A 15,472-nucleotide genomic window follows, 5' to 3' on the forward strand; every position below is an offset into this window, starting at 1 on the left:
GGCTATTGGGTGGACAATTGCAGATATTAAAGGGATAAGTCCGTACACGTGCATGCATAGAATACTGCTGGAGGAAGATGCCAAACCTTCAATTCAAGCTCAACGCCGTTTGAATCCACTCATGATGGAAGTAGTGAAGAAAGAAATTCTAAAACTTCTTGATGCAGGTATAATCTATCCAATTTCGGATAGCAAATGGGTAAGTCCGGTACAAGTGGTACCAAAGAAAACTGGTATAACAATTGTTGAGAATTCTTATGGTGAGTTAGTTCCTACCCGAGTTCAGAATGTGTGGAGGGTTTGTATTGATTTTAGAAAGCTTAATTCACTCACTAGGAAGGATCATTTTCCTATTCCTTTTATTGATCAGATGCTTGAAAGGTTGGCAGGAAAATCTCACTTTTGTTGTCTTGATGGCTATTCAGGTTTTCATCAGATACCAGTTGCGCCTGAGGATCAGGAGAAGACTACCTTCACATGTCCTTTTGCAACCTTTGCGTACCGACGTATGCCATTTGGTCTTTGTAACGCTCCCGCCACTTTTCAGAGGTGCATGGTCAGTATTTTTTCAGACTATGTAGAAAACACTATAGAAGTATTTATGGACGATTTTACAGTCTATGCTGATTCTTTCGATGATTGTCTCTATAATCTGAAGAAAGTGCTTGAAAGATGCATTGAAACAAACCTTGTCTTGAATTATGAAAAATGTCATTTTATGGTAGATCAAGGCATTATTTTGGGTCATGTAGTCTCTGCTAGAGGAATTGAGGTAGATAAAGCTAAAATAGATGTTATTAAATCTTTACCTTATCCCACATGTGTGCGGGAAGTTCGTTCTTTCCTTGGTCATGCAGGTTTCTATAGACGATTTATCAAGGATTTTTCGAAGATAGCTCAGCCTTTATGCAAGCTTCTTCAGAAAGATGTGACGTTTGATTTTCATGAAGCATGCAAGGTAGCATTTGATAAACTTAAGGAGTTGTTGACTTCAGCTCCAATTATACAGCCACCAGACTGGAGCCTCCCTTTTGAGATAATGTGCGACGCCAGTAATTATGCTGTTGGTGCTGTTCTCGGACAAAGGGTTGGAAGAGCTGCTCATGTGATATATTACGCATCAAGAACACTTGATAGTGCTCAGTGCAATTACTCGACAACGGAAAAAGAACTTTTAGCTATTGTTTTTGCTTTAGAAAAATTCCGTTCATATTTATTGGGTACTAAAGTGATTGTTTTTTCTGACCATGCAGCTCTCAGATATTTGCTCGCCAAGAAGGAAGCGAAACCGAGACTTATCCGTTGGATCCTATTGCTTCAAGAATTCAACTTGGAGATCCGTGACAAGAAAGGAATAGAAAACTTAGTTGCAGACCACCTTAGTAGATTAACCACGAGTGAAGAAGCAGCACCTTTGAAAGATGATTTTCCAGATGAGCATCTCTTTGTAACTCAAGGTATGGTTCCTTGGTACGCTGACATTGTCAATTACTTAGTTACAAGAACACTACCTAGTGATCTGACGAGGGCTCAAAAGGATAAAATTAAGAGCGATGCTAAATACTATGTTTGGGATGACCCTTACTTGTGGAAACATTGCTCTGACCAAGTCATCAGAAGGTGCGTATCTGAGTTTGAAATTCCTTCTATTCTTCAATTTTGCCACTCATATGCATGTGGTGGTCATTTTGGTCCCAAAAGGACAGCATCCAAGGTGTTAGAATGTGGTTTATTTTGGCCTACTTTATTTCGTGATTCATATATGTTTTGTAAGTCGTGTGAGAGTTGTCAAAAGACTGGTAATTTAAGTCATAGAAATCAAATGCCACTTACCCCTATTCTTGTATGTGAAATATTCGATGTGTGGGGCATTGATTTTATGGGACCTTTTCCCTCATCTTTTGGCAATTCTTACATTCTTTTAGCAGTGGATTACGTTTCTAAGTGGGTAGAGGCTAAGGCCACCCGGACTGACAATGCTAAAGTTGTTGTAGATTTTGTCAAGTCTAATATTTTTGCCAGGTTTGGTGTACCGAGAGCGATGATAAGTGATAGAGGCACTCATTTATGTAATCGAGTGGTGGAAGCTCTGTTCAAAAGATATCATGTTACCCACCGAGTGTCTACCGCCTATCATCCACAGACAAGTGGACAAGCTGAGATATCAAACAGAGAAATCAAGTCTATTCTTGAAAAGACAGTTAGTCCAAATCGAAAGGATTGGAGTTTGCGATTAGATGATGCATTATGGGCGTATCGCACCGCTTACAAAACTCCCATAGGTATGTCTCCTTATCGTTTAGTATTTGGTAAGCCTTGTCATTTACCTGTAGAACTTGAGCACAGAGCATACTGGGCGGTTAAGCAATGCAATATGCGGATGGATGAAGCGGGAAAGCAGAGGAAGTTGCAGCTGCAAGAGTTGGAGGAGATTAGAAATGAATCCTACGAGAGTTCGCGATTTTACAAGGAAAAGACGAAGACATTTCATGACAGAATGATTTTGAGAAAGGAGTTCACCATTGGTCAAAAAGTTCTTCTCTTTCACTCTAAACTTAAACTTTTTCCTGGTAAATTACGTTCTCGTTGGGTAGGACCTTTTATTGTTACTAATGTTTTTCCTCATGGTGCAGTTGAGATTCGGAGTCCAATCTCTAATAAAGCCTTTAAGGTTAATGGTCATCGTTTAAAACCTTTTTACGAAGGTTTTTCGGTGAATATTGTGGAGGAATTGGCTCTCGAGAATCCTATTTATGGAGATTGATGCGTAAATGTGTCTAGCCAAAGACATAAAACAAAGGCGCTTTTTGGGAGGCAACCCAAATGATTTATTTATTTTGGTTTTTGTTTTATCTTCTTAAAAAAAAATGAAAAAAAAATGAAAATGAGTTTGCTTATTTTGGTCAGAAGAAAATTTTTGATAAGGCGTGCCCACGTCTTAGCTAATAAGTACTTCTGTAATTTTTAATGTCTCAAAGTTTTAAGGCGTGCCCACGTACTTATTAGAAAAGTACTTCTGAAATTTAATGTGTTTGCTTATTTTGGTCAGAAGAAAATTTTTGATAAGGCGTGCCCACGTACTTATTAGAAAAGTACTTCTGAAATTTTTAGTGTTTCAAAGTGATTCAACAAAAAAAAAAAAAAAAAAAAAAAAAAAAAAAAAAACCAAAAATCGAAAATCATCATTTATTTATTTATTTTCGTTCCTTTCTTTCTTTTATTTATTTATTTATATATATATAAAAAAAAACAAAAAAAAAACCAAAAATCAAAAATCACTGTTCACAAATCCCTAATTCAAAAATTACTGTTGATTATCGTTTTACAGCAGCATCAGCCCCAGCCGCAACCAGCAGCATCAGCTCCAGCCTTCACCGCGCAACCAGCAGCAGCAGACGAGTACGCCCAGAACCAGCAGCAAGCTCCAGCATCCCCAGCCCGCACGCGCAGCGCGAATCAGCCCCAGCCGCCGCGCGCAGCGCAACAGATCTGCAACGTAGACCCGCAACGCGAACTGGCTCTCGCGCGCAACAGCCCCGCAGCAACGCGAACCAGCTCTCGCGGGCAACAGCCCCGCGCGCGCAACACAGCAACGAACCAGCACCCGCAGCGCAACAGCTCCGCAGCGCAACGAACCAGCAACGTGAACCAGCTCTCGCGGGCAACAGCCCCGTGCGCGCAACACAGCAACGAACCAGCACCCGCAAAGCAACCCTCAGCAGCGCGCACAACCAGCCCGAACTCGCGCAACAAGCTCCAGCCGAGCAGCAAGCGCAACACAACCAGCCTACGCCCTGTATTCCAGCCGGGTAAATCGAAATCCGTGAGTGCAATTATTGTAACAATGCCGAAGAGGAAAGCATCTACTTCCAAGTCGTCGAAAAAGACACCCGTCGCAAAGAAATCTAAGATTGCCGCTCCCACTACGGTTCCATGGAACATAATTTCAGATTCACGCCAAGCCGTGAGACAAAGATCGAAGCATGGAAAAGGCATGAGTGTTTTGCCACTTGCGGAATCCAATCTCGGAGGGTGCTTCGCATTTGCGACTCAACAAGAGAAAGAGAGGTACAAAGATATTTCCACGCGCAAAATACTTCCAGCTAAGTATATTCATTACCCGACTCTTGAAAAATTAAATGTTAAAGATAATTTTGATTCTTTGATAGATAAGATTGGGTTGCGTAAGTTTGTTGATGTTGATTGCTTGGGTTATGTTGAGTTGATTAGGGAGTTTTATGCTACTTTTCAATTCACTATGCCGAATGATTTTACTTTGCATACCCCGGATGTCATTAAGTTTAGGTTAATGGGACGAAATTTTTCACACTCTATCACGGATTTTAACCTAGCTTTAGGATTCATTAATGATGATTATTCTACTAGTGATGAATATTTAGGAACAACTTGTGACTTTAGCGAAAATTTTGAGCCTTATGGTCTTTGGCGTAATTTATCTGTTGATCACAATGCCTATGACCCGAGTAAATCAAAGAGTTCTTTCTTACGTGATCGTGTTTTGAAATGTGTGCATCGATTCTTAGCATATAATTTTTTAGTCAAGAAAGATCACTCAGGAATTTTCTCTAAAACTGAATTTTATTTTATCTGGTGCATGTTAAATGATGTGAGGCCTAATTTAGGTTTTTGGTTAGCGGATCAATTTCAAAGTGTGCTTAAACGGTATAGGACTTTATTTCTTGGTCCATACATTACTCTGTTAGCTATAAACCTATGTGTGCTTGATCCTGACAATAATGATTTGCATCCTGCTTGCAAAAAGGAATTTTTGGATATGTCTGTGTTTGAAAGAACAGGTGTGGTCGAATTCAAGGAGGGGAGATTTCAGTTTACTGAACCAGGACCCACTCAACTTCCGAAGAAGCTTTATGCTAGGAGTGATGCTACCTCTGATGACGAGTTTGACGATGACACTGTTGCCCCGCCAACTATTCCTTCTACATCCGCACCACCTTTGAGCAATCAGTTAGAGAAAATGGAGCACAAGTTGAACAAAATGGAGCAGAATTTGGCCGCATACTTCAAGAGTGTGGGATTTACCCCACCATTTCCGCCAAGCCCATAGACGTTATGTGGATCAAAGCTCACAATTCAGGGAAGTTTCTTTTTGCCCTTAAACTTTTATCCTTACGCTTTAATTTTTATGTGAGCCTTGATTATCTTACATTGGGGACAATGTAAGTTCTTGGTGTGGGGGAGGGATTTTTGCATTATTGATGTCTGGAAGTAGTATTTTCACTCTACTCATTTATTTTCACTCTACTCATCCTTAAATGATTTTGGAGTTAGTATGCTTCATATATTATTATTTTTCTTTTCTTTTCTTTCTCACTACTTTTCTCCCATCTATCTCAAACTATTTATTTTTATTTTTATTTTACCATACTCTTTCATCACTCACATTTTATCTTTCACTTTTCATATTACTACATACATCTTTCTCACTTCTTATCATTTTTACCTTTTCTTTTATATATCACTCATACCTTCTTCTCATTCTACACCACTATTGATGGTTGATTCATTTGAAGAGTGTACATGATTTGATGGCAAATTTACCAACTTTGTGAGGATTTGAGCCTATGAGCAACCACTTTGCTCTAATTATTTTTGTTATGTGAATATCAATCCTAGTTTGTTTATTCTAGAACTTGCTTTGTTATGCATGTTGAAGCCACATTACGGGATTTTAGGCATTAAAATGATAAGGGCAAACCATTTACCATTTTTCTATTCTCGCATTTTCCTTTTTCTCTACCCGAAGACCTTTATTTGCTACTTTTGTTTGAGCCTTAACCATTACCCATCTAATTCTCTCCGTCTACTTAACCATTTTTCTTCTTTTTGAGCCTCAATTTAAGAAGATTTTTGAACTCATTGTGTGGATATATTTTGTTGCATTTTCTACCTTGTATTGAAGTTTCTCAATTAGATCAACAAGCATTATGCTTGAATTAAATTGTGCAAGGTTCGTTTCTTTTGTTTGATTCGAAAAAAAAAATGAAAAAAAAGAAAAAAAATAAAGAAAAAGAAAAAAAAAGAAAAAGAAAAAGAAAAAAAAGAAAAAGAAAAATCGAAAAAAAAAATGTTTACATTCTTGGTGACTTGAGTAGAAATAAGCATTTTGATATCATAAGTTCATTCAATGAGTTCATTCTTCTCATTTTGATCTCTTTTTCTTTCGTAAACCTTTCTTTTTCATTTAACCCATTTAACCCCATTACAACCCTTTTAAGACCCTTAGATTTTTGCATTTTATTCATGTTTTGTGGATTGAGATGTGATATATGAGCAAGCTTATGGTAATAGCATTCTTTGATTTGATTTGAGTGAATAAATGACACCCTAAACACTTTGAGTGCATGGAGTGAAGTCAATGAGAGGGCTATTAAATCTTGTTGCACTTGAATTTTGAATGGATCTTCTTGGTGGTTGAATGTTCTTATTCTATCTTATGAGATTCTATGCTTTAAAATCCTTGTCTCTCGAATGTTGATCGACTTAATTTCTTGGGGTATACTTGCTTAAAATTGTTTTTGGATGAGTTGAGATGAGAACTGAGTGGAGATTTGGGATTAATCTTGAGTTATATGCTTGAGGACAAGCATCAGCTTGGTGTAGGGGAATTTGTTAGAGTGCAATTTATGCACTAGTTTTGCATTGTTTACTTCCCTTAATATCGATGTTTTGCACTTAATAATAATGATTTACTTGTGTTTTACTTTTGTAGGTGCAATTCTATTGATTGGTGATAAAATTGAGCTACAAGATGATTTTTAAGGATGATTGTTCTCTTGGAGAAATTATGAGCGGCAGAAGAACTTTATTGATAAGGCGTGGGCGCGTGCTGTCAACTGCGGACCTGCAGTTTTTAGTTTAACGTATTTTGTATTTTTGGTTATTTTTGTAATTACGAATTTAATATTTCAGATATTAGTATTTTATTTTAAATAGAACTCTAAAAGAGAAGAGAGAGAGAGTATTTAAAGGAGGAATCTATTGTGAAAAAGGGGGGATTTTGGATTGGAGAAAAAGAAACCCTAGATCTAATTTTTCTCTTCTCTCTATGAGGAACTAAACCCATTTTTCTGGTTGAAGGTTAATGAAGCTTTGATTCATCACTACTGTGAGATCTTTCTTGTGCTTTAATTGTTTTATTGCTTTTTGGGTATTTGTTTATTCTCTGAATTAGTTTCATGATTATGTTTGTTAATTAGGTAATTGGCCACTATTTAATTATCAACTTAATCTATTGTCAATTAAAGGATTCATCGTATGAAGAATTTAATGCTTGTGACAAATAACATAGCAGAGAGTTGTGTTGTGAGAATAAACAATCTAATTTAAATGAATCATCATATGTATTGATTAGGATTTGGGTCTCTCTGGTTTTTCAGGCTGTCAATTGATTAAATTCTATGATCGTATCTAGGGTTGTCTATTGATTAGGGAAATAACCAACGGTCGTACCTTGGTTATTGACTAGTTAAGGAGAGATTGGCTATTAGAGGGTCTCAGTAGCTATAACCGGTCTATTCATGAGTAATAATAATCTATATTTGAATCAATGATCAGTAGTCGAATCAAGCTGAGTTAATTCCTTCAACCAGAGCTTTCTCCAATTTGAATTACAACTTTAATTTGCATTCTTATTATTTTAATTTGATTTTTATTATTGTCAACAATTCCCCTATTTTACGTTTTACGTTTCAAAAGGATTTAATTAATTACCGATCTCTGTGGACACGACCCTGCTCAATCACTATACACAATTTATTTAGAGTAGGAATTTATTTTTGTTGGCTTCGACTCCCATCAAAATCAAACTAGTAACTAATCTAATACTGAGGCATTGAAGAAACTCATATAAGCAAAATCTCAAATATCCTTGATCATGATAAAATAGTATTACCTTCCTTATCAAATAAAGAAGAAAAAATAAGATAAAATATTATTACCTTCTGTCCCAGATTGGTTCATTTAGAAACACACGAGTTACAAAGCTCAAATCAAGACCCAATGATGCACTTCCGTCCGTTAAGAGAGCCAGACAGCTAGCGTCGCGCCGGAACATGTCCAGTGACTTTATCTGTTAAAGAAAAAGCAAATTAACTTAGAGCAAAAGAAGAAAAAATTGAAAAAAAAAAAATTAGTTGCAGGAGGACAAAGTACCTTGTTGCTAGAATGCATTGGATTTTCACGGGATCCACGTAAGTGTCTACCAACTCATATTCTTAAACGTGTGTACGTGTGTTATAGTAGTAAACTATATTTAAAAAAGAAATTGGAGAAATTGAGAAATTTATTAATTAAAGGCCAAACACCTAATCGGGAAATACAGTGAGCCTTACCCCTGAAGATGGAGTGTAACATTAGTTACACATATGATAACATATATATTACTTCTCTTTGTCTAATCCATGTCATGTGGAAAGGTAGTGTAGGCTACTCATAGAGGCTGATCCTTTTACTTGGTCCTTACAATGTGGTAAGGTAGACTGGTCATTTTGTCTAGTCATTTTCAAGTGGTAAGGTAGTGTAAACCTGCTCGTAGATACCATATAAAGGCTTATGGATTTAACTCATACTCAAAAGTAGCTTAAGAATTGAACATTATCCTTATCATATATTATTAGTCTAGTAATTATTTAAAGCGTGCCAAGGCACCTGCAAGCTTTTGTAGAATCAGTAAATTTTTATAAAAAATACGATAATATCATGCGTTTTAGGTACAAAATCTTCATTTTATCCCCTGTATGTTTTCTTATAATTTTTAAACTTTGGAAGAAAAATCTCATTTGAATCATATGATCCTCAAACCTTAATTTTGATAACATTAATTTCTTATTAACAAATTCGTTTCTCTCTCCTTCTTTAGAAACAAGCGAACCCACTTTTTTAAACTATATAACCAGCTTTGAATGTTTTATGTTATAATATGGCCGCCGTAGAGTCGAACTTGAGCTCCACCCCTGTGGTTTGGTATTATTTTAAAATATAATCAACTATAGAAAACATTCATACTTTTGTTAAGAGAATTTGCAAACATACAACAATAAATTCATCATGTTTGTATTAACTGAATAAAGAGTACAATAAACAATTGGCTAATTAGAATTTCATGAAGGCAGGAATAGATAATTTCTCCGTTGAAATATAAAACAATTAAGAATAATTAAGAGAAATTCTTGGGCAACTGATTATCAGTTGACAAGATTGCAAACTCTTCGAATTTGTCCGGCAGTGCCAGTTAGAGGACTGATATCTGCCATCTCGATCATAGCAGCTGCAAAATCAGACTTAAATTTTGAACAATTTTTGCTATATTCAGCAACAATTGAGTCAGTGGATCTGCCACTAAAGAGAACTTGGTCTGATGCAAGAAGTCCTTTCTTCTGAACGAGATTCTTAAAGTAATTGTTATCAAAAGAACGGGGTGTCACCAAATCAAGTGGTGATAGGTTGCTGTCACCACCACTAGCAGGACACTGACGCCTTCGAGTGCTTGCAAATCCGGCGTCAATATCGCTTTGATTGTTATAAATCCTATCACGGAAAAACGCACATTGCGCTCGGCCGATTGTATGAGCTCCTGAATTTCAAACGAAGCAATTAATTAATATCAATATTGATTAGTTAGTAATAATTAAATAAGAAATGTTATTTTCTATATATTATGATATACTATTTTATATACACATAATGAGATGAAGATATATATACAGAGAGAGAGGTACCTGAAAGGGCAACCAAGTCTCTTGCGCTAAAGCCCTTGGTAGCGAAGGTGGAAATAAGTGTGTCCAATCCATAGAATGTTGGTGAGAGTTGTGCTTCACATTGTGTAGAGATGATCAACAACAATATGGAGACAAATATTATTTGAGAAAGGGAAGCCATATTATTAGGCTGCTTAGTGCTTATTACAAGTAACTATGACGAATGAAATGGGATATTATCCGAGTGAGTGTTGAAAGATGAAGGAGAAGCTCAAACTTTGCATGGTGTATATAGTGCTAGCTACATCTCTATGAAATTTATTAGTAGTTTTTTGGGTTTGGTCCATTAAGGCGGCTTCATGCATATACACATGATTGCTGCATGCCGTGTGTAGAGCAAACCAACCTTATGCTCCGATGTATTAATTTTTGCATGGGAAATAAATTTGTGCCTTAACAATATTCTGTTCATATGTTTTCTCGTTAAGTATTCAACCTGGAAACCTATGAAAATCAATAATGACAGGGATACAGCTAATAACTAATTAGTTGTAATTGCCTAATTTTAAAAAAATATTAATGTTGACCTTATTACACGCCGTATAATTTACCCGACGTCGCACTCAATTTACTTAATTGTTAATTTTATCCAAACATATGTCAACTCTTAGCTATGTTGATGCTAAGAGATTGGGAGTCCAGTGGAAGTTATTAGATCAACAAACCGAGATACGTAGGCAATAATAAGCGGGCGTATGTCCACCCATCTAATAATTAAAATTGGAAGTAAACATCAATTTCGAGGTCAAGTAAACCATTTTTGTCTCCATCTTATCTTAATCTCTGTGAATAGTTTTTTTTTCATGAAGTTTTCTGTCATTATTTAACTTTTTTTTGGGACAGTAGTTACTATTTAACGTTTATAAAAGTTTTTATGTTCGATTATGATCACTAGGTATTTATGTTGCGGGATGGATCAAAACCCCTAAAATTACCCAAAAATTTTAGTGATATTTCAAAGTGAGCATTTTGTAGTAAAAAAAAAACAAAATGTTACGTTTTATAGACTCTCATGGGCATGGTCGGATCCATTGATCTTATTTCAAATTTAGTGGCATATGTTTGCGTCAATATTGGCGTATATAAAAATTCTATTGTTATACTAAATTTATGGAAACATAAGGGTAACTAAGTTGGGGATATATATGAAAATAAAATAAAAATATTATTATTTTAATAAATTGATAAAAAAGTAAGGGGTATAACTGATTTTTTTCTGGACTCAACTAATGAATGGACACAGTTCTCATATTATATACCAAATAGAGCCGGGAATCGGAACGATTGACGGCGTTTACTTCACAAAATAGAGTCGAGAATTGGAATTGGAATCGTGGGGCCCACCATAATTTAGAAATGAGGAATGAGACACTCATTCCCAAGGGGGAGGTGGGAATGAGTCTCCCATTCCTAGAAATGACTATTTTGCCCTCCCCCAAAATTAAAAATGTCCATATTGTCCTCATTTATAATTAATTAATATATTATTAACAATAATTATTAATAATTGTAGTTTTTGAATAAATAATCACAATAATTAATATATTATGATTATAATTAATTCACATATTATTATTAATTAATTATTATATTAATTAATATATTAATGTATTATAAACAATAATTATTAGTAATGATAAATAATCAAAATAATTAATTAATTATTATTAATTAATTAATATACAACTATAATAATTATATTAATAATTAATTAATATAATTTTTACTAATAATTAATATATTAATATATTATGAACAATAATTATTAATAATTATATTTTCTTATAAATAATCACAATAATTATTATATTTTTAATAATTAAATAATTATTTAATATACTACTATTATAATTATTATAATTGATTAAAATATTATTAACTAATTAATTAATATAATTGTTACTGTTAATTAATATATTAATATATTATTAACAATAATTATTAATAATTATAATTTTTGATAAATAATCATAATAATTAATACACTTTTATTATTAATTAATTAATATATTTATTACTATTAATTAATATATTAGTATATTATTAACAATAATATATTAATAATTATAATTAATCAATTAATATATAATTTTAATAATTATTAATATAATTATTACTATTAATTAATATATTAATATGTTATTAGCAATAATATATTAATAATTATAGTTTTTGAATAAATAATCACAATAATGAATATATTTTTATAACAATGATTAACATAATTATTATAATTAATTAGTGTATTATGATAATTAATTAATTAAAAAATTTACAATAATTAATATATTAATATATTATTCACAATTAATAATAATAATAATAATAATTTTTTAATAAATAATCACAATAATTAATATATTGTTATAATAATAATTAATATAATAATTATATTAATTATTATATCATTATAATTAATTAATTAAAAATAAAATTAATTAATATATTATTCACAAAAATTAATAATAATAATAATTTTTGAATAAATAATCACTATAATTACAATATAAAATTATTATTATGATAATAATTCATCAAGTACTTTTTAGTAATTTGTTACATTTTAACTCATTCCGATTTCGATTACAAGATAAAATAAACACATCAATGGGATTTCAGCCTATTCCGATTCTGATTCCTATAGGTCAAGTAAACAACTTATTCTGATTCTCATTTCCCATTCTCATTCCAGGTCATTCCGATTCCAGTCCATTCTTATTCCAGTCCATTCCGATTACTGACAAGTAAACGTAACATTAACTGTTTCGTTTAGTTTTTATATTCTAAAATTTTTTTTAAAACATCCCTTCTATTAAACATGTGTTCTTATTCTTATTTTTTTCTGTATTTTTGTAATAATATCTTCAAACAAACTTTTTATTATTTACATTAATATTTTTACAAAATTTAGCAAATTAATATCAAATTAATCCTAAAAGTAAAATAATAAAAAGAAATTTTATAGCAATTTTTATTTACTTTTAGGATTAATTTGATAAATTAATATTTTTTATTTTTATTAACATCCCCAAGATTATTGTAACTATTTTTGTAAAAGTTAAAAAAATAAGGGCAAAAGTATAACACGTTTAACAATATATAAGAGTGTTCAAAATATAAAAACCCAACTGACACTTAATTCAAAATATAAGAACTAAACTAGTATTTACCATTATTTGATTTAATACAGCTGTGCGGAAAATTTTGACCACATCTGCAAAAATCTTTTCCAACGGCCTCAAAGTTCACCAAATAAATTAATTAACAGAAGATACGCGTATAATAGCAGAAGAAGATGCCATGCACATCAAGCAATCATGATCTCCACGCAAATGTTTTGATTATTTCTTTTTTTTTTTTTTGAAATTGTAAATGTTTGATTGATTAATTTGCTCTAAAGACAAAGTCATCAACAAGCAAATAATGAAGACCAGGTATACTTCAAAGGCAACATGGAATTACAGGTCTAGGATCTTTGTTGTTATTACACATGAATAGCCTCGCGCCTTCGTGGACAAAACCAATCTGTAATATTATGTAGAGTCAGCTACCTAAATAACACTATAAATAATATAGGAGCCTTGAGCTTTTCTTTGCATCAGACGGGTCTATAATCATTTTTAACATGGAAAATTAAAAACTTTACAATAAATCTATTACTACTAACGTAAAACAACTAACTATTATTAAGCTAAAACATAATAATATAAATTAAGGTAAAATCAGTGCTACGAATACAATCAATGCTTATTTATTAGTTTATCGATTGAAAAATATTCATTTTTACTAATTAATTTTTCATGGTTTCAAGCCTATTAACTCGTTGAGGTTTTACCGTATGTGTTCAAAATGTTATCCCACATCGGCTTTGAATAGTTACATAGAATATTGGGGTGATCATCAGCTTTTAAGCTAACTTTTGAATATAAGTTAAATCCATGAGCTTTCATATGGTATCAATGAGCAAGCTCACACTACTTTACCACTAAAAAATGACCAGGCAAAATGACCGACCTAACTTACCACGTGATAGAGACCAGGCAAAAGTATCAGCTTTAATGAGTGGGCCTATACTATCTTTCCACACGAGAAGGACCACAAAAAGAGACTGATCTATATGAAATATGTTATTGTAAGTGTTATTATCGATAGCAATTCACCTTAAGTGGTATTGCTAAATATAAGTCCACTTGATCAAATGTTTGGACTTTATTTAATAAATTTCTCGATTTTTCAGGTTTTCCAAAAAAAAAAAAAAGGCTACACCTCTAAGGTTTGCAAAATGGTCATGCATATCTTTAAGTTTTCAATAAAGGACAATAAAATTCTTTTTTAGTCATAATATCCTTTGAATATCGTAACAAAATAGAGTCGATTTCAACCTTTTTTAGTAAATACAAATATAATATAATAATTTAATTTGTCTAGTAGGCTAATAATATTAAAATATTTTTTAAAATTTAAAGTAATTTTAAATTTTAAACTATTATAGTTATTTTAATAATATAATTTTATTTATTATAAAGTTTAGAAATAAATACTTGGGTTAAATAGGTTTGACAATTAGTAAAATATTTTTGAAGTATTAATTATGTTAAAGTTATTTTATGTGATATTCAAAATAATATAAATTTTTGTCCTTCTATTTTAAAATTATGTTTCCATTTATTATAAAATTTATATAACATATAAAGTATGTCTAATAGATTATGAAAGATTGAAGTTATTTTTTCAAATATTGAAACTATTTTAAAATGTAAATATTATTATATTTATTTTTAATTTATATTTTATGTATTAAAAAAATATTGGAGTTAATTTTTTGGGTTAATAGAGCTAAATGATATTATGGTTAAAAGGAGATTTTATTGAAAACTTGGGGTCCGCATGATCTTTTTTAGATGGGGTCCGCATGATCTTTTTTTCTAAACCTTAGTGATGTAACTATCCTTTTTCTCGAAAAAGAATGTGCTACCACCATAACACACTATATGTATAGAAATTATGCTTTTACATGCATTGTTATCCGACAGTGCAGATCAGACTAGTGCCTATTCAGGATCACCTCTGGAATTTACGTCGTTAGTTTCCCGTCGATATACTCAGATGGAGAACCAAAAAAAACCTTTTAAAACATTTTCTTTCTCGGGCTATATAACCCAAAACAGACTTTCCTTTGGTTTAAAACAGGGTACCAAACCAGATAAGAAATTATCAAAAGGTTTTTTGATGCACAGGATCCTTGCTAGAATGCAAGTGCAGAGCATACTTCCTTAAGTTTCAAAATGAACAAATTTAATCTTTATTCCTTTTCTTTTCCTTAGGGCTTCATTTGCAGAGAGAGAAGAGAAGTTTAGAAATTCATGGTTGAAAACACACGAGAGTTTATTACTTTCAAGCTTCTATATGTTACAAGCAAATGGGAGATTCCTATATATAGGAGAAATCTCAGGGAAGATAGGACAGGATCCCTATCTTCCCTGTTTTCTAAATCCCTGTTTTCTTGCTCAAAATGGTATAATTTAAGTCTTTATCCCTGATTTGCTCTTTAGACTTCAGGCGCAGAGAGAACTTCTCCTTCATGGCTTCTACTTCCTCTTCCCCTCCTGTTACTCTTTCTTCTACTCTATCTTTGCCTAGATCTTGTACTTCTCATACCACTAATAAGATTGAAA

At 32.5% G+C, this 15,472-nt stretch overlaps 1 protein-coding gene across 1 annotated transcript; it reads right to left on the minus strand.

Moving 5' to 3' along the window:
- Positions 1 to 9,224: 9,224 nt before the first annotated feature.
- On the minus strand, positions 9,225 to 9,918 carry LOC102612841 (lignin-forming anionic peroxidase-like). Its single transcript, XM_052432739.1, has 2 exons — positions 9,759 to 9,918; positions 9,225 to 9,613 (listed from the first exon to the last, which is right to left on the minus strand). The coding sequence occupies exons 1-2, from the start codon at positions 9,916 to 9,918 to the stop codon at positions 9,225 to 9,227; spliced, it is 549 nt and encodes a 182-aa protein (XP_052288699.1).
- Positions 9,919 to 15,472: the final 5,554 nt, after the last annotated feature.

This window comes from Citrus sinensis, chromosome 8 (assembly GCF_022201045.2).
Source record: "Citrus sinensis cultivar Valencia sweet orange chromosome 8, DVS_A1.0, whole genome shotgun sequence".
NCBI lineage: Eukaryota > Viridiplantae > Streptophyta > Magnoliopsida > Sapindales > Rutaceae > Citrus > Citrus sinensis.